The 26110-nt window shown below is 41.5% G+C and overlaps 1 protein-coding gene across 1 annotated transcript; it reads left to right on the forward strand.

Annotated features, from left to right (window-relative positions):
* The first annotated feature begins 380 nt into the window (after positions 1–380).
* Zrsr2 (zinc finger CCCH-type, RNA binding motif and serine/arginine rich 2) lies at positions 381–25496 on the forward strand. The gene is made up of 11 exons (XM_036174711.1): positions 381–701; positions 1104–1183; positions 2720–2801; positions 5278–5386; positions 6127–6213; positions 9601–9639; positions 10354–10472; positions 16685–16898; positions 20802–20857; positions 21600–21709; positions 24437–25496. Exons 1-11 carry the CDS (start codon positions 661–663, stop codon positions 25003–25005), a joined length of 1506 nt encoding a protein of 501 aa, XP_036030604.1. The 5' UTR covers positions 381–660; the 3' UTR covers positions 25006–25496.
* Positions 25497–26110: the final 614 nt, after the last annotated feature.

Consider the following 26110-nt stretch of genomic DNA (forward strand, 5'->3'; position numbering starts at 1 on the left):
TTTTCTTTTTTTTTTTAACATGGTTTCAGGTAGCTCAGGTTGGCCTTCCCTCCCTTGGTAAAGACCATCTTCCTTCCAAGCTCAACTCAAGCGCCAGCGCGGGAATAAATCACCTTCACCTGCACCTTATAACCTAAGTGTCAGTCCCTCTCTGTGTCCCAGGAGTAAACAACCAGGAGACAAACCTGACACCTTTGCAGCTGGAGCCACCCGGAGTGCCAGGGAGGAGGCGGGGTCTTGTGCTCTGCCTGAGGCGCTGATAGGTGGAGCCTCAGAGAGTGGCAGGGCCTGGAGGCGTCTCCGAGGGACTGGAATTTAGAGTTGAGAGTTGAAAGAGGCGGGGCTGGGGGCGGGGCCTGGTTTTAACTCCTTAAGTTCAGGGCCCCGTCTGCTGGCGCAGACGGCAAGGGGTGGTGCTAAAGCGGCGAGGAGGCACTGAGGAGCAGAGGCCGGAGTTGCGCGTGGAGGGAAGAGCCCCGGAGGCGGCTTCGGTGAGGAAACAGTTCCTCAGGCCTCGGTGCTTGACTGACTAGGGGCGGGAGGAAACTTCCCTCCTCCCGTCTTGGGCCCGCCCCGGAGGTTGCACTGAGTAGGCGGCAGAGCTCGTCCTCTGGGAGGCCACTTCCGCTCAGACCTTGCTGTGGGAGAGAAGGCGGCGACATGGCGGCATCGGGGCCGACTGCGCTCCGCGAGAAAATGAGGTATAGCACAGCAGATGATGAGCTGAGGCCGCCTAGGCCGCCGCCGCGCGTGTGGGGACGAGTATTAATCCGCTTCTGGCCAGAATCCCTGACTATCCTGGGCAGCTACGGGTTTGGGGAAGCGAGGAAGGGAGCAGATGGAGGGGGGGGCGGGGCGGGATGGCGGGAGTTGGGGTTGCAGCACGAGAAGTCCTGGGCAGCTATGGGTTCGAGGAGACGAGGTGGGAGAAGATGGAGGGTTGGGGGCAGGGGCGGGACGGAATGGCGGGAATCGGGGTTGCAGCACAAGAAGCCCGCCTGCCTCCTCCGCCTCCTAGCGCTGTCCTTGGTAGGCCTGGAGCTGAGACTGCTGCACCCTGTGCTCGGTATCTCACACCGTGTATGTGCTTTCCAATCTTCCAGCCATAAGCAGTACAAGGCTGCCCTGAGGAAGGAGAGACGCAGGAAACGGCGGCAGGAGCTTGCTCGATTGAGAGATGCAGGTAGGAGAGGCCTTCTTTGTCCTGGGTATGAAATTCTTCCCTCTACTGCCCAACCCCCACTCCTGTTTGAGATGTAGCCTCTAACAGGCTGGCTTTAAAATTCGCTCTGTAGCCCAGGATGACTTTGAACTTCTGATTCTCCTGCCTTCATCTCCCCTGTTCTGGGGTGACAGGAATGCGGCCACCATGCCAGGTTGCTTCTGATTATTTCTGCATGCTAGGCAAGCACTCTACCAGCTGAGCATGACATCCCCAGCTCATGCAATTTCCTGCACAAACCCGAAGTGTAAAGGCAACTGTGCAGCTAGCCACCATGCTGTTTGGCTTTCACATGACAGGACCTGATATTTATGTTTTAGATTTATAATTTAGTAGATGTATAAAATTAGTACTTATCAATGTAGGCCAGGGGTTGAAATCACACAGTAGTTCTAGGTTTTGATGGCTGCCAGTCATACCACTGGTATGAGAGACTGTGCTTCACAGCACTTGAGAAAGGACTAGTCCAGGAGAGACAGGGTGTAATGGCAAGGATAAAAAGAAAAACAGCGGTCAACTGTTGTTATTGATGACAACATCCCTTTCCCTTAAGCCTGAAGATGAGCTGTTAAGCAATTTCTTCAGCTTACTTCATTTGTCTCCATTGTCACTGCTTCCCCCCACTTCAAATTTAAATTTTGAATAAAAGATAGACAGTTTTCTTCTATTGAAACCATTTTACCATGTTTTTACTTTGAAAACATCCCAGTGTACACAAAAGTGAAAAAATAGGACACTTAAATATTCATGCTTCATATAAATTTACCAAATTGTTAAATATTTCCAGGCTCGCTCCCTCCCCCCTTTCCTCCCCTCTCTGTTTTTTTCTGAACCCTTTGCACAGCCATGTCATGAGTATCATTATGGAACCGTGGATTTAAGAAAAAAATGTAGGACTGGAGGGATGGTTAAGGACATTGGCTGCAGCTAGTGGCAGTGGTGGCGCACACCTTTAATCCCAGCACTTGAGAGGCAGAGGTAGGTGGATCTCTGAGTTTGAGGCCAGCCTGGACTACACAGAGAAACTCTCTCTCTTGTTTGGGGGATATATATCCCTGGGAGGCCTGCTCTTTTTTTCTAATTTATTATTTATTTAGTTTTGTTTTTTGAGGGGACGCAGGAGGAGTTGATCTGGGCAAGAGAGGAGGTGGAGGGAGGGAGGGAAACTGCCCTTGGGATGTAATGTATGAGAGAAGAATGAAAGTTAAAAAAAAACCCACTGGCTGCTCTTGCAGAGGATGAAGGATCCATACCCACATGGTGGCTTACTACTGCTCTTCCTTTGAAGATACTTTTACCTTTTGAGGTAGGATCTCTAGCTCTGACCAGGAATTTCCTCAAACTCAGACATCCAGGTGCTTCTGCCTCCTGGGTGCTGGGATAAAAGGTGTGCGACACTGCCTTAATTTTAGGTTTTCACCATAATTGTACAGATGAAAGATTATGCATTTTCCATGAATAAAGACTCAATTTAATAAAACCTCTGAATTTCTACAGAATTGTCACAGAAAGAGGAGGAAGAGGATGCTTTTGCTGAAGAAAAACGATTGGAAGAAGAAAGACTGATGGAGGAAGAGAGGTCAGGACTAACTGAAACACTTAAAGTGAACTGTTAGTTTATTGTGATATTTTCTGTTATTACCTACTAGTAAAGGCTTTTTGTGTAAAATCTTGTAAAAACTACCTCTTATAAACTACATCTGTAGCTCACAGATTAAAATTAGATGTCTTCTTTCCTTCCTTCCTTCCTTCCTTCCTTCCTTCCTTCCTTCCTTCTCTTCCTCTTTCTCTTTCTCTTTCTCCCTCTCTCCCTCTCTCCCTCTCTCTTTTCTCTTTCTTTTCCAGGCTGATCTCCTTTTCCTGCCTTAGCCTACCAAATGCTGGAATTACTGGCTTGTGCTATCATACTTTTTTTTTTTTTTGAGACTGGGTTTCTCTGTGTAGCTTTGCGCTTTTCCTGGATCTTGCTCTGTTGACAAGGCTGGCCTCGAACTCACAAAGATCCGCCTGGCTCTGCCTCCCCAGTGCTGTGCTGGGATTAAAGATGTGCGTCACCACTGCTCGGCTTTTCAATAATCCTTTTTTTTTTTCTTTTCCTGGAGCTGAGGACTGAACCCAGGGCCTTGCACTTGTTAGGCAAGCGCTCTACCACTGAGCTAAATCCCCAACTATATCATATTTTTTGGGGGGAAGTATTTTTCATTGTTTTTCTAATTGGTAAATAAACATATGTGTATTTTAGTATTGACACAAAGACCTAATTCTAATGACACTATGGATGTAGCGTAATTCTTTATTCATAATTTTTAATCCTCTGTACTTCATCAGAGTGAGGAAAGTGTGGTAACAAGAGCTGCCCTTGCTGTGGCAGTAGGAATAAGAAACAGCTGTTTCAATTGTCTCTATTTTTTCTTTCATTCATATGTATATATATTTGGTTTTTCAAGACAGAGTTTCACTGTGTGGCCTTGGCTGTCCTGGAACTGGCTACCCTGTAGACCAGGCTGGCCTCTGTCTCCCAAGTGCTGGGATTAAAGGTATGCGCCACCACAGCCTGGCTGCACTTGTTTTTTAAGTCAAGGAGCAGGTGCTCAGCTTCTTTGTTCCCTTTTCCTCATTACTCAGCCAGGCAGCCCAGTCTCCAAGATGGGTTCACATCTAGGGCAAGTCTTCCCCCCTCAGTTACAGACATGCCCAGGGCAGTGTTTCCTAGATGATTCCAAGTGGAGTCAAATTGACAATGAAGAAGTTCCTTGAGAAGCTTGTGCTATTGGATGCTTGGGACATAGCAATTTATGGTAATGTTACCTTTTTGGGGGGGAAGGGTGGTGTTTGGTTTTGGGGGGCTAGGGTCTTGATATGTAAGACCAAATTAGCTTAGAACTTGTAATCCTGTCTCAGCCTTTCAATTGCTAGGATCGTTGGCATGTACCACCTGGCTATTCTATACATTTAAAAATTCAGTTTCATAATTACAACTTTAAAAATCCTGGCATTATTCTCTATAACCTTTGAGTTTCTATTCCATAGAGTTGAGGGATTCCTGTGATTTGCCCTCAACATTAAGCTGCTGGGAAAAAAGTTGGGTTGTTAGTTGTGAGCATGTCTTTAAAATAAAAGTTTAAGAGAGCTGGAGAGAAGGCTCACTGAATCAGAGCCTTACTTTGACTCAGGTATTGTTCCCAGAATTCACATGGTGCTCACAGTCATCTATAACTTCTGTTCCAAGGTATTTGATGCCTTCCTTTGGCCTCTTCTGGCATGCATGTGATACCCATGTTTACATGCCAGCAAATGTTCATACGTATACAAATAAAAGTTTTAAGACAATATGAAAAGTTATAAAAATAAATTAGTAAATGTAGATTTAGTCAGATGTGGTGCACACCTTTAATTTTAGCACTGGGGATACAGAGACAGGCAGATCGTTGAGTCTCAGGCCAGCCTGGGCTACATAGTGAGTTCCAGGACTGCCACGGCTACATAGGGAGGAGACCCTGTCTCAAAAAACCAAAAGAAGAACAGAAGGAGGAAAAGAATTCATAGCTCAGGAAGAACAATGCTATACGAATGTGAAAATTCCCATAGATGTTGCTTTTTGTTTGTTTGGGTTTTTTTTTTTTTTTTTTTTTTTTTGGCTTTTTGAGACAGGGTTTCTCTGTGTAGCTTTTTGCGCCTTTCCTAGAACTCACTCTGTAGCCCAGGCTGGCCTCGAACTCACAGAGATCCACCTGCCTCTGCCTCCCGAGTGCTGGGATTACAGGCGTGCGCCACCACCGCCCGGCTTAGATGTTGCTTTGAAATGTTTGCCTGAGATGAAAATCACTATTACCTTCTTATAGAAAGAAAAGATGTCACAGCCATAAATGCTTCTGAAAAAGAGAAGTAGTAATTGTAACTTATTTCAATCCAGGATGATAGTTGCTTTTCCAAAAGCCATATCTCTTCACTGCTTTAGAGAAAATACCTTAAGATTTTCATTTTGGTTTTCTGTCTTTCATACAGTTTAGATTAATTCCCATTTGTTTTTACTGATTACATCATTATATTAACAGGCAAAGATTGCATGAAGAATGGTTACTGAGGGAAGAGAAGGCACAAGAAGAATTCAGGGCAAAGAAGAAGAAAGAAGAGGCAGCTCGAAAACGGAAGGAAGACCAAGAGGTAGAGTATTAACTAGCCAGTTACTTGAGTAATACTTAACTGAAATCTCATCGAGAGCTGTTTATCAGGAGAGATGGCTCAGCACTTAATAACATTGGTTGTTCTAAATGACTTGGGTTTGATTCCCAGCACCCTCATGGTGGCTCACAACTATCCGGAAGTCTACTTCCAGGGGATTTTCTGGCCTTTGAGGCACTAGGCATGCACATGGTGCAGACACATACTTACGTGCAGGCAAAATACCAATACACATAAAATAAATTTAAATAAAAAAGTTGTTAGTTATGGGACTGGAGAGATAGCTCAGTGGTTAAGAACACTCACTTGCTCTTCCAGAGGACTTGGGTTTGTTCCTCCCAGCATTCACATGGTGGCTCACAACTGTCTAACTTGAGCTGTGAGGAGTCCCATGTTCTTTCTCTGTGTGTGTACCCTCACATGCACATATGTCACAGGGACACTCACACACAAATAAAATCTCTTTTAAAAGAAGTTGTTTTTCTTGGAGTTGGGGATATAGCTCAGTGACAGAGCTCTTGTTCAACATGTGCAAAGCCTTAGTTAGGTTCTCTCCTCAACGTTGTGTAAGCAAAAAGGGAGCTACATATATTAACATTTAAAAAACCCTGATATTGTCTCTTCAGTGACCAGTGTTTCTAAAGTTTTTCAGTCATTTACTCTGTAGGCTATGTGTTTTTAAATGTGACTGAAAAATTATCTTCTCTTTTTTTCCTTTACAGAAAAAGTTAAAGGCAGAATGGGAAGAGCAGCAGAGGAAAGAGCGAGAAGAAGAGGAGCAGAAACAACAGGAGAAGAGAGAAAGAGAGGTGACTTCTGTCGTAGGAGGATAGAGCCCTGCGTATCTTCTTAGTGTGCACGCGTGCATGTGAAGGGTGTGCAGAATCGGCAGTGGGCATGATGTCAGGGCTTGGGTTTCGTTTTATTTTTTGCTTGTGCTCTGTTCATTTGGAAAGTATCAGTTTTTGTTAGAAATATACTAGACTAGCTTCCATATGTTTCTCTTCTTTGGGTCATGCAATGGCAGATTCCTTTACCCAAGTTACCTTACCTTTTATTTGGAGATGGGTAAACATTTTCTTGAAGGGGCAGATGATCAACATTTTAGGCTGTGCTGTCTGTGTGGCTTCTGTGCACTCTAAAGCAGACACAGATGGTATGTATATGGATGGATGTGCCTGTGTTCTAGTAAACATTTCTGTACACTGGGGCCTGGCCCTGCTTTACACTCTGTACTGCTCTGTAGCAAGTGTTAACTTTTCTATGCTTCTGTTGTATATGTGTTGACTTCTTCACAGAAGAACAGTATCTTGAAGAGTTTCCACACTTACTTAATTCATAAGAGACTTAACAGCTAATGGCATCTCAGCAAGAATTAGTTTAACAGAATCAGGATGTTAGACATTAAGGAATTAAATAGTTTTGTTACTGAATCTGGTGTTCTGTATAATTTTGTTATCAAAGCAAATGACAGTCATTTAATTCTAGAGGACCTTCCCTTTGAGAAACCTGTGCCCATTCTAGGACATATGCTACTGTCCTTTTCTTACATGTTTCTCTCCCTGTCTCTTAATGCTTATGCTTAAATCTGTGTTAAAAGCCTTTCCTTAATAATCCCCACCATTGCTTTAAAAAAAAAGAGAGAAAAGAAAAAGAAAAGAAAAAAAGAAATTCTGTATTGTATATGTATATCTCCTGTACATTTTTTGGGATTCTCTTTATAAGCTTGGTTTGTTTTCCTCCTGGTCTTCAACAGTGTATTTATTTCAAATATAACATCGCTCTTCTTGCCTTGACTGATTCATGAGGATATTCTTTATTCTTTTTCTCTTTAGCATCACCAAATTTGAATGGCATGACATTTCCATAGTCACTCATCTTAGAATGTGTGTACATTCTAGGCGTGGAAAGGTATCAGCAGTCTCCACAACTAGTTTTGTGTCTCAGGTGGCATTTCCAATGCAGGTTTTTGTCACCCTTGTTTGAGGACTACCTTCCAGATGAGGCAATATCCAGATGGGGATGTTAGGGGTACAACAATGGTTTGGATTGTTGGTATTTTACAGAGATGAATCAGTTCCTGTTTTAACAGTAGAATATTTTTCAATTTTCAGGGATCAAGTAAAAGCTAAGGCTTCTTCTAAATGCTTTTGTTTGAAAAAGAATCTGGTTAAGGAGAAGTGGGTAAAATGAAATCATTCTAAGCATGTACAAAGGAATATGCAATGTCTGTTTCTCGGCTCTCCTTGAGTGTCTTTTCTAGATGGGAGGGTAGAGGGTAAGTCAGCAAAAGACATCATACAGTAAGAATGTTAGACTCTATAAAGTAACAGAGGAGAGTGGTGTGATAGAATAATGGATTCCCTGGCCAAGGAAATCTGAGGAAGTGGAAGTATTTGAGATAATTACACCTGAGTGTAGGGCTGTTGGGAGGAAGGATCCTGGCGAGACCTTACACTTAGAGAACACAGGGCTGGGGAAAGGCCACAGGAGAAGTAGGATCAGAAGGGGCAGGACATGCAGAGCCTCTGGGTTGTTTTTAATTGAAAATAGATTGTTCTCCGAAGCAGTACATCTAGACCACAGTCTCCCCTCCCTTCTCTCCCCTTTTCCCCCAGATCCACTGCCCTTCAGTTTCCTCTTCAGAAAAGAACAGTCCTCTAAGAAACAAGAATCAAACAAGATACAGTAAGATAGGGCAAAAGCTCTCTTCCAGGCTGGACAAGGCAACCCAATAGGAGGCAAAGAGTCCTAGGAGCAGGCAAAAGAGTCAGAGGTACACTGTTGGGAGTCCCACAAAAACACCAAGCTAACAGCCATAACATGCGCAGAAGTTCTGGTGAAGACCCACACAGGCCCTGTGCTTGCTGCTTCAGTGTCTGTGCCCAGGTTATGTGAGCCCATGTTACTGTGTCGGTGTCGAACTCCGTGGATTTGCTGAAGGAGGCAGGAGGATCACAAGCCTTTTAGATTTAAAGGCGTTTGGTTTTATTTTCCATACTGTGATGAGAGTTGTAAAATAATGAGTGAGTTCATCCTGTTAGTAATGTTACCTCCAACAGATCATCATCCTTTCTCTACAAAGAACAGGGGCCAGAGAGGAAACAGGATGACCGATTATAATCTGGATAGGAGATAATGGTGGTTTGGATGAGGGCAGAGCTTCAAACAGATGAGCACACAGTTAACAGGACTCTTGGTGGCAAATTGCATGGGACGAAGAAGGAAAAGAAAGGGAATGGAAGTCATGTTTTTAGGTTTTGTTTGTTGTGTGTGTTCGTTTTTTTAAACAAATGGGAAAATGGCAGTTACTGAGGATATTTCGGTTTGGATGATGAGGGTGAGTGGATGGAGGAGATCTGTTTGGCGGATGGCAAAAGTAAAACCTTCAGTTTGATCTCCAACCCTACACCCAAACCAAACCCCAAAGAACCTGTTTTGATCACATTAAGCTACGATGACTTGGTTTGTTTGTTTGTTTTTGGTTTGGTTTGGTTCTTTGGAGACAGGGCTTTTCTGTGTAGCCCTGGCCATCCTGGAACTCACTCTGTAGACCAGGCTGGCCTCGAACTCAGAGATCCACCTGTCTCTGCCTCCCGAATCCTGGGATCAAAGGCGTGTGCTACCACGCCTGACTGCTCCAATGACTTTTAAGTTGCCAGGATCAGGTAGACTGATTAGCAGCTAAACACAATTGTATGTATGGTTTTAAGGTGCTAAGTTACCTAACTATGTATTTAAATCCAACTAGTTAGAGATTTATTGCTACCTTGTTGGACTTCCTTTTATCTTACTGAAGGTTTGAAATTTTTCCCAAATCCTAACTACTACTCATCATGTCATGTTTTTGCTTCTGTTAAATATTTGTGTTTAACCTAACTTTTTAAAAAGATAGTCATTAATATCTCAAGAATTAGAATATGGTATTTATGTACAGATATGTTATTGAAGCTATTATGACTTAAATATTTGCAATGTGCTCTATTCAAATTTTGCATTTGAATAAAAATTCCAAGCTATATATCTTTTGAAAGCTTTTTAGAAGATATATGCTTAGAAAGGAAATCAGAATCAGAAGCCTTTTGTATGTGTGTTCATGTGTGTGTTGTCGTACATGAGATTCATAACTAGAGAAAGCAGACATGACTTAGCTGACATCCTGGTTTTCATTAGTCCTATGTTTGCACCACTTATAGGAAGCTGTGCAGAAGATGCTGGATCAGGCTGAAAATGAGGTATTTTCAAAACCTTTCATTAAGACTTTGAGATAGGTAGAGGTGGCACGTTCCACTCGTCCTAGCCCTGGGGAGGCTGAAGCAGGAGAATGACCACAAGTTTGAGGCCAGCCTGGGCTACATAGAGAGACACTGCCTTAAACAAAAGATTTTGAGGTCAATTGATATTTCATTAGGAACAATAGTTCCAATGACATGAGTTTTGTGGTAGGTTGGTTTGATTACTTCTGGATACCTGGAATCACTTTTGTAAACCTTCAGTTATGTAACAACAGAAGACAATTGATGGTATTGACTCACCCCATGGGCTATGCTTGTATCAAGTCCTTAAAAATGTATGTAAGTGACATCACATACTACTGGCCCCAAATGGTTGGTTTCCCCACCTTGATTCAGAGTAACTTGTACTTCTTTCTGGTGGCTCCCTACGTCCATGGACCCTTTCAGAATAGATGGATAGAAAGAAGACCTTCGTGACTGCATCTGGTAACATTAAGTAACCCCCAATCAAGGAAAATGACTGGAAGCCAAGGGAGAAGTATAGCTCATGTTTCTGAACAATTGCCTATAAGATCTTGATTCCTTAGTATAATTTAATTATGCATGTCTATATATGAAACCATCTATGTTCTTGATTAAACTATTTGACTATTTGGACAAACAGTCTTTCATGTGCTTTTACATCACCAATAAAGTCATGGTTATTTTTAACAGTTGGAAAATGGTGGCACCTGGCAGAACCCGGAACCGCCCACGGATATAAGAGTACTGGAGAAAGATCGAGCCAATTGTCCATTCTACAGTAAAACGGGAGCTTGCAGATTTGGCGATAGGTAATGGATTTTGCTTTGTGACAGAATGAAATGATGGGAAGTGTCGGGGTTTTGGAAGAGGCATAGGCTTCAGTATGAAATGTTCGCCATCAGGTATGTGGTGCTTTTTTGCCCTGCTCACTAGATAGGTTTAACTGAGTGGATCCTTTGCATTCCATGTCCATAGGAAGACCTCTTTTTTCTTTTTAATTGAAAACATTTTTTTTCATAGAATACATTCTGATCATAGTTTCCCCTCTCCAAACCCCTCCTAGATCCTTCCCCAGCTCCCCACCTACCAGTATCCACACTCTTTCTCTCATCAGAAAACAGACAGACATCTAAAAACTAAATAAAAACAAACCTGAACAGGACAAAATAAACAGGAAAAAAAAGAGCCGAAGAAATAACAGATACAGAAATAGAGAAACACATATTCTCACACACAGAAATCCCATAAAAACACAAAAGCAAAAACCAAAATATATAAGCAATAGACCTGTAAGTTTTAAAAAAATACCTAGACAAAGCATTGTGAGACCAAAAAAAACAAACCAAAAAACCCTCCCAAAATACCACTGAGTTTGTTTTGTGATGGCCATCTACTACTGAGCATGGGGCCTGCCTTTAAGTATGTTTGTATGCCCAGTGAGACTTGTTTGGCATGGATATAGGGACATTTGTGAAAGACAGGATTATAGCAAGTAGAGGAACAAACTTTTAATTCACTGCTGTTGTTCAATATGCTCAGACTTAGGAATAGACTTTTTGAGTTAAAAAACTGGCTTTTGTGGTCCATGGGAAAGTTAAACTCTCTACATCTTAATTCTTTCAACTAAGAAATGAAGATGGAAAAAATAGCACCTTTTTGAGGACACTGTGAGACTCCTTAAATGGGATGAGAATGGGGAACACATAGGGCTGGACACATGGCTCATAAATTTTCATTGTTCATTATTTCTGTTGTTAGTGTTGCCATTTCCTGATATATTCATGTTTCCCACCCTCCTACTTTTTTTTTTAAGTTAAGATACATGGAAACATAGGATTGATGTCTTCAGTCATTTAGCAAATAGTTGAAAGTTACTATATGCCAGATGATGGTTTATAGTATGACCTTGTGTATAAGTAAAAGTAAGCAAATACTTTCTTTTCTTTTCTTTTTTTTTTTTGGTTTTTTGAGACAGGGTTTCTCTGTGTAGTTTTAGTTTTGGTGCCTGTCCTGGATCTTGCTCTTTAGAGATCCACAGATCCACAGGAACTCACAGAGATCCACCTGGCTCTGCCTCCTGAGTGCTGGGATTAAAGGTGTGTGCCACCACACCCAGTAATCTTGGTTTCTTGGAGCTCAGGCTGGCCTTCAACTCTCTTTGTAGCCAAGATTGGCTTTGGACTTCTGCTTATCTTGCCACTACCTCCTAACTGCTGAGATTACAGTTGTGTGCCACCAGGCCCAGCTTATTTTGTATTTTTCAAGAGTAATAGTTTTGGGCTGGAGAGATGGCTTAGCAGTTTAGAGCATGTACTGATCTTTCTGAGGACCTGAGTTCAGTTCCCAGCACCCACATCAGGCAGCTCATAATGACCTGTGACTCAAGCTTCAGGGCACCTGTCACTGGTCTTTGACCTCGGCAGGCATCTGTACTCATGCATGCCCCTCTACAAGTACACATAAATAAGATTAAAATCTTTAAAAATTAAAAGAGAATAGTAGTTCTCAACCCTGGATACATAATGCAATCATGTAAAAAGAAAAAAGGCTAAACAAAATCAATCAATCTCACCTCAAATTGAGTAAATGAGAATTTCGGAGGCTAGGGTAAGTCTAGTTTTGAGATACTTTCAGGTATTGGATTTGATGGCTGGAATTGTGGATGGCCAGAATATCTATGGAAGGACTCAGAATTTGGTAAGAAGTAGAAAGGCCTCTTTTGAGGAACTGCAGTACTGAGGAAAGGAGGCTACCCTCCCTTTGGTACCTTTAGGAACATTTTTTTCTAAAGAAAATTCAATCTCAAGAAGAAACAGTAAAATATAATCTGCTTAAGAGCTAGTGAGATGGATGGCTCAGTGGATAAAACTGGCCACCCACCTCCCATCCCTGGATCTTCATGGTGAAAGAAGATAACTGACTCCTAGTGGCGCTCTGACTTTCCTGCTTGAGCTGTGGCATGGGTGCAACCACACACAAAACACATAATGTTCTGTATAAAACACCGCTCACTAAAGAAAGATGCTGGGCAGATGGCCTTCCCGAGATCAACGATCCCCACTTTCAGTCCCATTTGCATGGGTAGTTGAGCCAAGCTGCCTTTAGGGCATTTCAGGTGCTCACCTTTATGATGCATCTCTAATTTCCTTGAAGACCTGGGGAAGCCAGATTCAGGATTCTCCTTCTACTGGTTGTGAGAGGACAGGTGTATTAAATTGTTTTATGAATACTAGACAGAGAATTCCTTGTGGAAAAGCGAATGACCTGCCAGATTCCATCTGACAGTCATTCCAAAAAAAATATAGACCATAGTCAAATTAGTTTGTGACCATTTCTTATCATTGTCATAGGCATATGAGACTTTACCATCACAACTATCAAAGTGTGAGAACAACTTGGCTATTTGCATTGTTCAAGTAATGAGTTGCATTAAATTTGTGTGAAATTAGTGGTTATGAAAGCCAACGCCATCCTTTCAGACAAATAGACTATTCTGTTTCCCTTTAGTGAAGAGGCTGGATCACTTGCTCCAAATAACATAGCTGGATCATCTGTTAAGGTTTGTCAGATGCCAGAGAAACACCTGTTTCTTTTCTTTTTCTCTCTCTCTCTCTCTTTTTTTTTTTTTTTAAAATGAGGTCTTAGTCCATAATCCACCTTGAACTCAAACTTTGACTTCTGAGTAGCTAGGATTACAAATATATAAACACTATGGCAGACAGAGAAACACTTCCTTACCATAAACATTTCTTTGGATGCTTGCTTTTGCTTGTTAAACTTTTTGGTTATAGTTTTGTTGTTATTTTTTAAAATTCTTTGACAATTTCATACCTGTCTAAACTGTATTTTGGTCATATTCACCTCCATTACCCTCTCATCTTCTTCCCAGTCCCCCTGGATCCCTTCTTCCCAATACATCCTCCTGTTTTTATGTCTTTTCTTATTTAAGTAATCCATCAAGTTTAATTAGTGTCGCTTGAATATGTACTGGGTCATTGGCAACTTACCAGTACCTACATCCTGGAAGTCCCCTATCCCTAGCAGCTTTTGACCTCCAGGGACAGGCCTTAAGTACCTCACCCCTATCAATGCTAGAATGTTGATGGGCTTGCTTTTATGCAGGTCTTGTGTCTTAGTGTTCTATTGCTGTGAAGAGACCATGACCAAGCTAAGGCAACTCTTAGAAAGCATTTAATTAAGGGCTTGCTTACAATTTCAGAGGGTTTTGTTCATTATCATCTTGAAGACAGACATGGTGCTAGAGTAGTAGCTGAGAGCTTTATATCCTGATCCAGAGGCAGGGGTTGGGGAGAGAAACAGACAGACAGACTGGTCCTAGTGTGGGTTTTTGAAACGTCAAAGCCCATTCTGAGTGATACACCTCCTGCAACAAGGCTACCTCCTAATCCTTTCCTAAACAGTCTCCTAACTAGGGACTAGACATAGTAGTCCCTATATATAAATATATGAGCCTACGGGGTCCATTCTGATTCGAACTACCACATCTTGCAAAGGTAACAAACAATAGCTACTTTGAGTTCATGAATCATAGCTGCTTTGAGTTCATGACTGCAGTGGCCATGCTTTGTCCAGGAAATAGTGTTTCGCCACATTCAATCTCATCTGTCAGCTCTTAGATTTTTTCCATTCCTCCATGGGCCTTGTAGCAGTTTAGAGATGAGCATTCAACAGGCACTTTTATTCTCAACACTTTGGCCAGTTATTAACCACTGTCTACTACAAAGAGAAGTTTCTCTGACTAAGGTTGAGAGCAACATTAATTGGGTGCTAGGCTACAGACACCTTAATTACAACTTTGTTGTTTTGCAACAGGGTCTTACTCTAGTCCAGGGCGGCCTAGACCTCACTATGTAGACCAGGATGGCCATTGTCCAGACCAGGGCCATTGTATCCCTCTGTCCCTTGCAGTATTCCTTACTCTATAACTTTCTTCCTAAGTTTTTCTTTCCCTAAGTTTGTCTTACTGATTTTTTTTGTTGTTTTGTTTTTCGAGACAGGGTTTCTCTGTGTAGCCCTGGCTGTCCTGGAGCTCTAAAGTCCAGGCTGCCTCCCAAATGCTGGTATTGAAGGTATGTGCCACCACCACCTTGTCTTACTGATTTTTAATTAGAAACCTAGCCAGGAAAAATTTATTTAGGACTTTGAATTGTGTGGCCCCTCCACTAGTACACTTCAGGAGAAAGGAGTAAATAAGAAAGTGAACTTTTATATATATATGGTTTTCTTAAAAAATTAATCTGGAATAACCTAGTCAACTTAACCTTGGTCCATTTTAAACTATGGAAAGAAATTGTTCTTCACCATTATTAGGTACCTTCAGTAAATTAAAATTAAGTTTTATTTATTATACTCTATAATGACCACTTGTCAGATTAACCCAGATTTCTAGGGTCAGGCTCTTCTCAGACACATGACTTGTGGAGGTATGCTTCTAGGTTTCAGCTGCCTTTGTGTTTTGGACTCTTTGCTTGTTGCTGTGGTAAAATACCCCGCAGTTTAAGGGAGAAAGGATTTATTTGGCTCAGAATTCCAGGTTACAGTCCATCATCGTGGGGAAGCCAAGGTGGGAGGAACTTGAAGCAGCTAGTCACATTACTGCCACAGTCAAGAGCAGAGAGCAGTGATTTAATGCTTGCATGCCTTTGCTGTTTGACCTCTCCATTTTATATAGTTCAAAATCCCCTGCCCACATCAATTAAAGTATCAAGGCAATCCTTCACAGACATTCTCAGAAGATAACCTTAGTCTAGACAGCCCCTCACTGAGACTCCTTTCTCAGGTGATTCTAGATTGTCAAGTTGAAAATGAACATTAACCATCATACTTGGCAAAGTAAGCAAATACTAGTACCATCTGTCCCACCTGGCTATTAAGGATCAGAGTGGAAAAAAATACAAAATATGAATGAAAACTTTAAAATGCTATATGTAGATAAAATGCCAAGACTTGAGTAAATGGAAAATCTATATTGCCGTATTGTCTCTTTTAAAAATTGAAATTTAAAATTATTTTATTTATTTATTTTTGAGGGAATGTCTCACCTCAGAACACTGTCTGTCATGGCACTTGTTATGTAAATAGGTTGACCTGGAACTCACAGAGATTCGCCTACCTCTGCTTCTTGAGTGTTGGGATTAAAAGTATACACCACCATGCCCAGCTTAAAAAAAAAGTTATTATTATTAGTGTGTGTGTGTGTGAGAGAGAGAGAGAGAGAGACAGAGACAGAGAGAGGAAGGGAGGAATATATAGATCCAGGGATCAATCCATATCATCAGGCTTATGCAATAAGTGCTTTACCCACTGAGCTGTCTCACTGGTCCAGATTACTGTATTCCCTAAGCATGTAAGTCAGTTGAAAATTGTGTACAAGTAAAATTCTATTGTTAATTCTCACCTTGAGTCCCCTATGTAGCATCATCTTGTTCCCATTACTGTAGTCTGTCACACTGTTGGGCCTTTCCCTATGACTCAACACAGAGAAATCTTTCTGAATATATTCAAAGGCAGAATGGCATGTGATCATAGAAACCGTTCCCAATATTGAATTTCAATGAGAAACAGTTTTTGGATAGTTTTCTTGTGTGTTGTAACTGGGCATCCAAGTGTGTTCATTATCTTACAGTTAAATCTAAACAACCATGTTACTTGATTCTTGATCTCAGAGTTGATAGTAAGCTTTTAGCTGTGTGGTGGTGGCGCATATGCCTTTAATCCCAGCATTGAGGAGGCAGAGGCAAGTGGATCTCTGTGAGTGCGAGGCCAGCCTGGGCTACAGTGAGTTCCAGGAAAGGTGCAAAGCTACACAGAGAAACCCTGTCTCAAAAAAAAAAAAAATAGGTAATTTGTGAGTTTGCAAGCCCCAAAGTATTCTGAAGTTCTGACATTAACCTCCAGTACATACCAGGCCCAGTGGGCTACAAAGAAAGATAATATGGAAAGCTTTTAATGTCTGGCTTTTAGTTATTGAGCAAATGAATTTGTTTGCTTGCTTCTGCAGGTGTTCACGGAAACACAACTTCCCCACGTCAAGTCCCACCCTGCTTATTAAGAGCATGTTTACAACGTTTGGAATGGAGCAGTGCAGGAGGGATGACTATGACCCTGATTCCAGCCTGGAATACAGTGAAGAAGAGACTTACCAGCAGTTCCTAGACTTCTATCATGATGTCCTGCCCGAGTTCAAGAACGTGGGAAAAGTGATTCAATTTAAGGTGTGCACAGGCTTTGAAGGGGCCAGACACACGTTCTCCTGAAATCCAGGATACAGGGCAGAGCTAGGGCTCTGGCTCTTCCTTAGGTGGAGTCATGTGCCAGTATATGCCTGGCCTATGGCTGAGCCTGCCAGCATTTGTTAAAGACACTGGATTGTCTTCCCTTCCACCCCCACTCTGGCCAGTGCCGTGTAGATATCAGAGGATATCACAAACATGTTAGCATGTATTTAGAGTGCTAGGGCCTGGGTTAGAAAGGGACCTTATTCAGTGCCTTTGTGACGCAGCACTTTCCAGCACTTGACTTCATTGTTAGGCCTGCTATACCTAGCCATCCAACCTTCAGTTAGCTGCTGTTTGTGATGGACATGGCTCCCTTCCTTCCCTCTTTTAGTGCCCAGAATGATGCTATATATATTGTCATTCAGTTTCACTCACTGAGTAAGGTGAGATATGGCTGCTGCTGTTCCTGGGGTTCATTGGGTGAATCCCAATATGTAGGCCTCTTGCTTGCCTGTGATTTGATCATATCTGAACTTGAATGACTTTGTATTATGAGGACAAGGGAAATGTTCCTTATTTTGGAGAAAAGTGGGAATAAAGCTATAGGTTTTTTTCTTTTTCTTGCTGTCAGAAATGAAAGTATAGAGTTGGAAGAATCACATGCCTTAGATACAAGAAATCTGAAATTACAATTTGCTTTAAATATTTAAAATATGTTCTTTAAAATTTGTTTTCCAGGGAAGGGAAATAGAACATAGTGTTATAAAGAGATAAAAGGGAGTGTAGAATAGGGGAGTAAATGGGGAGGGGGTAGGCTTTTTTAAAAAATAAAATTTAAATGAAAAAATAGAAATAAAAATTTGTTTTCTCTTGGGCTGGCAAAATGGCTCAGTGAGTAAAGGCATTTGCCACCAAGCCTGACAACTGAGTTCAATCTCCAAGACCCACATGGTGCAAGGAGAGAACTGATGCTTGCAAACTCACCTCTGACCTGCACATTCACACTGTGACGTGAGCATGGCGTGCACATACAAATGAAAGTGTAAAACATGGAAATTTCTCTAAACATTTTATTCCTGTGGCATATGCCTTCCTAGCTTCTCACTACTAAGAGCAAATGATGACCACTGAATGTGGTCACGTCTGCATTGTTCCACGTGGAAGCAAACCCCAGCTAAGAAGGCAGAGTGTTTGCTCTCCAGAAGTCGCTTTATCTCTGTGTGCCTTATCTCAATGGTGAGATTGGCTTACATCAGTGGTTTTCCTCAAAAGCCCCTGGACCCTACTGCTTCTGTGAAGTGGTAATGGTGAAATGGTGTTCAGAACTTCAGATTGGTAGCTTAGCCACAGAGTGCCTACCTTGTTCAAGGCTCTGGGTTCTGTCCCCAGCACAGTGGGGTAGGGATGCTGACTTGGAGGTTAGTGGAAGCTGCAGTATTACATGTATCAGGCTGCATCTACTCACCACAACTTTTTTTTTCTAGAAAGCAAACAGGATGATAGGGCTCATGCTAATCACATTGACAAATGAAAAGAAAGCTGTTTAGTAAATTTGTGGTACAGAAATTATCAGAATTGAATTTATTATGGAAAATCAGTAGGTCTTTGGCAGCCATGGGACTAAATTATTAATATTGTTGTCATTACATGGTTCTGAAGATTGAATCTAGGGCATTCTACATTCTGGGCAAAAGTCCTGTATCACTTTTCATATTTTTGCAGCTCTGACTGGCCTAGAACTTATAGTAGTCTTCTTGCCTTCACTTCCCTATTACTGGGATTTTAAGCATGCGCCACCAAACCTGACTAAATAAAATAAAATTTAAGGTCCCTGGGCATGGTTGACATGGATTCCTAAGGCCCTTTATTCTTCTTTCTAAAGATGGTATTACAAATTAAGTAGGGTCTTGTCTCCCTTCAGATGTTCTAATAACAACACCCTAAAGCAAAACGTAACTTCACTCTGAAGATAAAAGCTAAACACTAGTAGGAGTATTTTTCTTTCTTTTCTTTTCTTTTCTTTTCTTTTCTTTTCTTTCTTTTTTTTTCCCCCCAAACAAGGTTTCTTTGTGTAGCCTTGGCTGCCCTGGAATTAGCTCTGTACACCAGGCTGGCCTCAAACTCACAGAGATCCATCTGCCTCTGCCTCCCGAGTGCCAGGATTAAAGGCGTGCACCACCACCACCTGGCATCATAGGAATTTTTTTTGTTTGTTTTTTGTTTTTTCGAGGCAGGGTTTCTCTGTGTAGCTTTGTGCCTTTCCTGGATCTTGCTCTGTAGCCCAGGCTGGCCTTGAACTCACAGAGATCTGCCTGGCTCTGCCTCCTGAGTCCTGGGATTAAAGGCGTGCGCCACCATAGCCCAGCTTTTTGTTTTGTTTTGTTTTGTTTTGTTTTGTTTTTCAAGACAGGGTTTCCCTGTGTAGCTTTGCGCCTTTCCTGGAACTCACTTGGTAGCCCAGGCTGGCCTCACAGAGATCGGCCTGGCTCTGCCTCCCGAGTGCTGGGATTAAAGGCATGTGCCACCACTGCCTAGGAATATTTAAGGATCTTTTTATATGTCTTTTTTTTTCTTTTTTTGAGCTGAAGATCGAACCCAGGGACTTGCGCTTGCTAGGCAAGTGCTCTGCCACTGAGCTAAATCCCCAACCCTATATGTCATTTTCTATAAATCAAATTTATCGTTTTTGAAGGCAAAGACCAATTGTTTAATCCTACTTAGTTATAGTAGGAACAATACAGAAAAGGAGATATTATTTATACCTACATAGTATAAATTCTATAAATTTCAAGGTCAGGCAGAAGATATGTATTAGTACATCTCCTTCTGAGAGTGGCTTGTGCACTGCCTAGTGAAGTGGAGACTTATAAATCAGCATGCTCCTTCTGTTTACGAAGACCATAGCGGTTCTTAACACCTACAGAGACAGGTTTGTGAATGGGTAGTCATGAGCGGATCCATAAATGTGATGATTTGGTATGTCTAGTATACACAAGTTGAGTCATTAAGCTTGTATTAACATCTTGAAAAAGAATAAAGAATACCATCTATAAAGAAATTTTAGAGCCAGGCATGGTGGGGCTCTCCTTTAATCTTAGCACTTGAGAGGCAGAGGCAGGTGCATCTCTGTGAGTTTGAGGCCAGCCTGGTCTACAGAGTGAGTTTTAGGATAGCAAGGATTATGTAGAGAGACCCTGTCTCAAAAAAAAAAAAGTTTACAAATTTTAAAAGTACAAAGCAATACCAGCACCCGTGTCCAGACTTGACATTGTGACATAATGTCATCCATAGAGTTCATGCCTGAGAACTGCAATCAAGTTACAAAACAAAATGTTTTAATTAACTTTGTGAATTTTTTTGTGTTGGGCCACATCCATAACTGTTAACATGTGGCTCACAGGAGGCTATTTATGTTACATACACCTGAATCAGTATACATATACATAATTGTTATATATACTATTTGGTTAGTATATTTATGTAAGTGATACATTTATTATCAGCACATACATAATGCATGTATGCATGCCTGTATGTGTTCATGTGTCTGTACAAGTGTACACATATAATATACATATATATTCCAAGCAGAAACACCCTGCTCCTCTATAACAACGAGTGCTCTTAACTGTCATGTTTCCAACCCCTGTATTCTGTTTTTATGTCTCTATGAAGCATTTCAGGGTTTGAAATCGGCAGACCAGGATCAACAGAGATCAGGCAGTTGAGGTCTTCAGTGTTGTTAGGAACTTAGATATGGTTTGACTTGATAAGAAAGCATGTTGGCCTATCGTGAACTCTTTGAGGGACTATTAGCCTGGACAAAATGCATTTGAGGGTTGGCTTCTTTTTGAAAAGTTTTTCTTTTGGTGACAGCCTTTTTTTGTTGTTGTTTCTTAGGTCAGCTGCAACTTGGAACCTCATCTGAGGGGCAATGTGTATGTTCAGTACCAGTCGTAAGTATTACGAACATACATGCATCTTCATGTTTCATCAGAGTTGTGGTATATGTAGCTTTCCTATGCATGATACTTTTCCAAATGTCAATATGGAGAGCTCATGGGGAAATAGGCGAGATGTAAAAAATACATTTTTTCATTCTTTGTATACTTAAATAGTTTTGATTCTTTTATTTTATATTTATATATATATATATATATATATATATATATATATATATATATAATTCTCACAAGTAAAATACAAACTGAAAAAGGACTAATTAGAATAGAGTAGGAAATACCTATCTAAGGTACAAGGACTTAAAGCTCCAAATAGTGTGCATTTGACCAGCTGATAATGTAGGTTCTGTATCATTCCTGCATGCATTACCATTTCTCTAAGCGCTGCCACGGCTAATGGCTTCAATTAGCCATTGTAATAAGAAGAATAGCAGTCCTAGCTGAGAAAGCATGGCTTCTAACAAGGGAAACACTTCTGCAGATTTAATGGTCTAATCTTGCACATTAAGAAGCTTTGACTCCAGCTGGTTTCCATATGACGAAACCTTTCAGAAAGTTAATGACAAAGGCCCCTGAATAAACTAGGCTGTTGGAACCTGAATGCTCTGAAGCCTTCCTAGGCAATACAAGAACTGAATTTGGTAGTCCTACAGTAATTGGACAAGAGGGTTAATTCAGAATAGATTTGCTCTACCTCTGAGAGTTAAAAGCATGACCTTTGATTTTTGCTTCCAAGGGAAGAAGATTGTCAAGCAGCTTTTTCTCTTTTTAATGGACGATGGTATGCAGGACGACAGCTTCAGTGTGAATTCTGCCCAGTGACCCGGTGGAAAATGGCAATTTGTGGTAAAAGCCAGTGTAGTGGCACCCCTCCCCCACTGCTGTACTACACAAAGGAATCTTCATAGGAAGAAAACAGTATTTTGAAGGGATGAAGTACAGTTTTTGTTTCATACCACAGATGAGTATATAATGAACACCACAGTTTAGATCTGTATAGGCCTGTGGGTCACTATATGGATGGAAGGACTGAGGTCACAATATGTTGATGACAGAATTGCGGCTTGAATTTCAGTCTTCGGATCCTCAGTCCTGGTTCTGTGTGTGACAATGCAGTGTCTAAACTAAAGATACCCACATTGTCCATGTCGCAGATTCAAAGGTGTTTTTTGGTAATTGGTTCTCTTTACTTCAGCTGTTTGTTTCAGCCTTGATCCTAAGGAATCTTCCATCATCAACACCACAAATATTACCCATGGCTAACATTCCCCACATTACTTGAAGTCATGCTCTTGTGCATTTGAGACCATTAGTAGGTGTGGATCAGTTAAGTTGTACATTGAGTGCCCTCAGTTACACTGACTCATCTGAGATGGGCAGCCAAACCAGGAAATGATTCAGCACTGCAGAGAGTAACCAACCACATTGAAGGTCTAATCATTTTCTGATTTCTAAAAGTATGCTTAGCCAAAGCAGTCTGGAAGTTCCCCAGGTGAAGAGACATGAAGCTCTAAGATCTCAGGGGTGGACTTCTGCCTTCTTGTGTTTTGCTTCACTTCCTGCTCAGGTTTTTTTTGTTTTTTTAATCAAGCAAGTCTAAATCTTTAGCAGCCTTCTCTTAATGGATGTTGTCATTTAAAAAAAAAAAATTTATGATGGGCATGGATGGTGTTACCTTCAGTTCCAAAACTGAGGGTAGGCCAAGACAGGGGGATTGTGATTTAAAGGCCAGCTTGGGCTATATAGGGAGACCTTTTCTTGAAATAAAGTAATTAATTGATTAATTAATCAAACAGTTATCAAAAAGGAGGGGTTAGAGAGATGGCTCAGTGTTAAGAGCACTTGTTCTTATAGAGGACCCAGGTTGAGTTCCCAGCACCTATATGTTGGTTCATCATTGGCTATAACTCCTGTTCTAGGGATTCTGACACCCTCTTCTGACCTTGATGGGCACCAGGCATGTACGTGGTGCACATATATAAATGCATGGTGCACATATATAAATGCAGGCAAAACACTAATATACATAAAATAAACCTTAAAAAGTTTTAAAAATAAATAAAAAACCTGGGACAGTGGTGGTGCACACCCTTAATTCTAGCACTCAGGAGGCAGAGGCAGGCAGATCTCAGCTGGAGTCTAGCCTGGTCTACAGAGTGAATTCCAGGACAGCCAGGGCTGTTACACAGAGAAACCTTGCCTTGAAAAAACGTGTGTGTGTGTGTGTGTGTGTGTGTGTGTGTGTGTGTGTGTATACATGGAATTTTAGAATTCCTTGTTTTGAAAAACAAGAACCACCATTAAGTTTAAGGGTGGGGCAGATGAACAAGATGGCAGTATATTCTCTTTATAGGCATTTAGTTTTGCTAGTTCCTCAAGACACAGTGTGATTCCAGTGATATGCTTGAGTATAACTTTGAAACCTCCAAACTAGGAAGGAGTCTTATTTCATTAGAAACAACAACATCAATCACAAAAAATAAATATCTTTCTCAGTGACTAATAACTTTTGTTTCCTTATCATTGACTTCTGGTATATCTTCTTTGGAGAGATCTCTATTTAGATAGCTGCCCATTATTAATCATGTTACATCTTTTTGTTATTCAGCTATAGAAATTCTTTATAGATTCTAGAGCCAGGCGGTGGTGGCTCACGCCTTTAATCCCAGCACTTGGGAGGCAGAGGCAGGAGGATCTCTGTGATTTCGAGGCCAGCCTGGGCTACCAAGTGAGTCCCAGGAAAAGCGCAAAGCTACACAGAAACCTGTCTTGAAAAACAAACAAACAAACAAACAAAAATTCTTGGTAGATTCTATATACCAGTACCTGATCACAGAGGTCATCTGCAAATGCTAGCTCATCGTTTTACTTTATTTACCTTCAGCCACAAAGTTTTCTTTTTTTTTTTTTTTTTTAAATTTTTCTCTCTTTGTGTCTTTGTAGTTAGACAGGACCTCATGTATCGCAGGCCATGAACATAAGGGTGTTATGTTCTTATTATGTAAAGACTATTGCAGGATCCCCCACCTATGTTGGACCTTCTCCTGAGCAGCATATGCTTTCAGAAAAATGCTAATAAAGGGATTCCAAAGTTCATTTCTTGAATCAGTAGATGATGTAGTCACCATTTGTTCACTTGCACTTTGCTGACACAAGGCACAGATGATCTGCTTAATTAAAACTAGTTTGTGGCTGGGCGGTGGTGGTGCACGCCTTTAATCCCAGCACTTGGGAGGCAGAGGCAGGCGGATCTCTGTGAGTTCGAGGCCAGCCTGGTCTACAGATGGAAATCCATGACAGGCACCAAAACTACACAGAGAAACCCTGTCTTGAAAAAACAAAACAAAACAAAACAAAAAAACTGGTTTGTGACCTTTTTAGGGCACCTTTTTATCATTTGAGTGTACTTGCAACTGTAGGCAACAAATCAGGATATCAGTTTATCTACATCAGACACTGTAAGAAACAGTGCAGACATACTCAGACTTCAGAAATTCATCTTCTGATTTCAGAAAAAGAATGAAATTATAGTAATGCCAGTGATAACCATTGCCTCTTCACTTGCCCTCACAGGCTTATTTGAAGTACAGCAGTGTCCAAGAGGAAAACACTGCAACTTTCTTCACGTGTTCAGAAATCCCAACAATGAATTTAGGGAAGCTAATAGAGACATCTACCTGTCTCCAGATTGGACTAGCTCTTCCTTCGGTAAGAATTTAGAGAGGAGGGAAAGGTCCAGCCACTATGACGAACACTATGGCAGGTCAAGAAGACGAAGGAGCCTGAGTCCAGACCCCTCCTACAAGAGAAATGGCGAGTCTGACAGGAAGAGCAGTAGTAATCACAGGGGGAAGAAGTCTCACAAACATGTGACAAAAAGTCGTGAGAGGCGCAGTTCACTGAACAGAGGACGAAGAAGGGATCACAGTCCAGGACCCTGGAGCCAGAGCCGGAGGAGCCGCCGGAGTCGGAGCCGGAGCCGGAGCCGGAGCCGGAGCCGGAGCCGGAGCCGAAGTCGAAGTCGGAGCCGGAGCCAGAGCCAAAGTCGGAGCCGGAGCCGGAGCTCCTCAAGGTCCAGGAGTCATAGCAGGAGGAAGTCAGGTAGTAGAGACAAAAACACTCAGAGTCCCAAATCTAAATAAACTTAGTTGTTTTAAATATCAGTCTGTCTTTTTATGGCAGCTACTCACCTGTATAGTTGGACAAGGCTAGTCATGTAAACCATACTTTTTGATAAATTGTATACATAATAACATGAAATTACTTGTAATGCTAACTTTGAGAGCATCCATTAGTACTGGAGTAATGCTTTAGCATTTTTTTGTTTTCTGTATTTCTCTAGCTGAAGTACAGAGGTTAGAGGTCAATTTTCAGGGGTCAGTTACATAGTGAGATCCAGGGATTGAACTGAGATCATGAGGCTTTCACACCAAGTATCTTTACCCTCTGAGGCATCTTGCCAGCCCACCTTTATTCTCCTTAAGTGTCCATACCCTTTATTTTTGCTTTATGCACATGGGTATTTTGCCTGCATGCATTTGTGTGCACCACTTATATGCCTAATGCCCATGGAGACCTGAAGACAGTTTCAGATCCCCTGGACTAGAGTTATAGATGGTTGTGAACTGCCATTTGGGTGCTGAGAATAAAACCCAGATCCTCTAGAAGAGTAGCCAGTACTCTTAACCACTGAACCATCTCTCCAGCCCAACACACTTTATTTATTTATTTATTTTTGTTTTTCGAAACAGGGTTTCTCTGTAGCTTTGGAGGCTGTCCTGGAACTCGCTTTGTAGACCAGGCTGGCCTCAGACTCACAGAGATCCACTTGCCTCTGCCTCCTGAGGGCTGGGATTACAGGCGTGCGCCACCACCGCCCAGCCACACTTTATTTTTTTAACTCAAAAGTCACATATGGCTTTAATGTTTTTTACTCAGTTGTCTCATTTCATTAATCCCGATTCTTTAGTTCCAAATTTGTGTTTTTACTCACTTCATAGAGAATACATCTACATTTATCTGACAACACCCCTATTGTTGGATTTTTAGGGATGACCCTCTTATATTTCCTTAACGATTTCCATACATTTTGATCAATTTCTTAGAATAATCTATATCAAAAAAGCAATACAAATTGCCTTCCTGTAAGTTCACAAAGTCACCTTACAGCTCCCATAGCACAAAGGTAGCTTGGTCTTTACCAGTTTGGCAAGTTTAGGTATTTAAGTGATTGTTTTTATTATTGCT

This window comes from Onychomys torridus, chromosome X (assembly GCF_903995425.1).
Source record: "Onychomys torridus chromosome X, mOncTor1.1, whole genome shotgun sequence".
Classification (NCBI taxonomy): Eukaryota; Metazoa; Chordata; class Mammalia; order Rodentia; family Cricetidae; genus Onychomys; species Onychomys torridus.

Coding starts and splice junctions, on each gene's coding strand:
- Zrsr2 (XM_036174711.1), top strand. CDS start 661: ATGGCGGCATCGGGGCCGACTGCGCTCCGCGAGAAAATGAG. Junction 1,184..2,719: donor TGCTCGATTGAGAGATGCAG/GTAGGAGAGGCC, acceptor GAATTTCTACAG/AATTGTCACAGAAAGAGGAG. Junction 6,214..9,600: donor AGGAGAAGAGAGAAAGAGAG/GTGACTTCTGTC, acceptor CACCACTTATAG/GAAGCTGTGCAGAAGATGCT.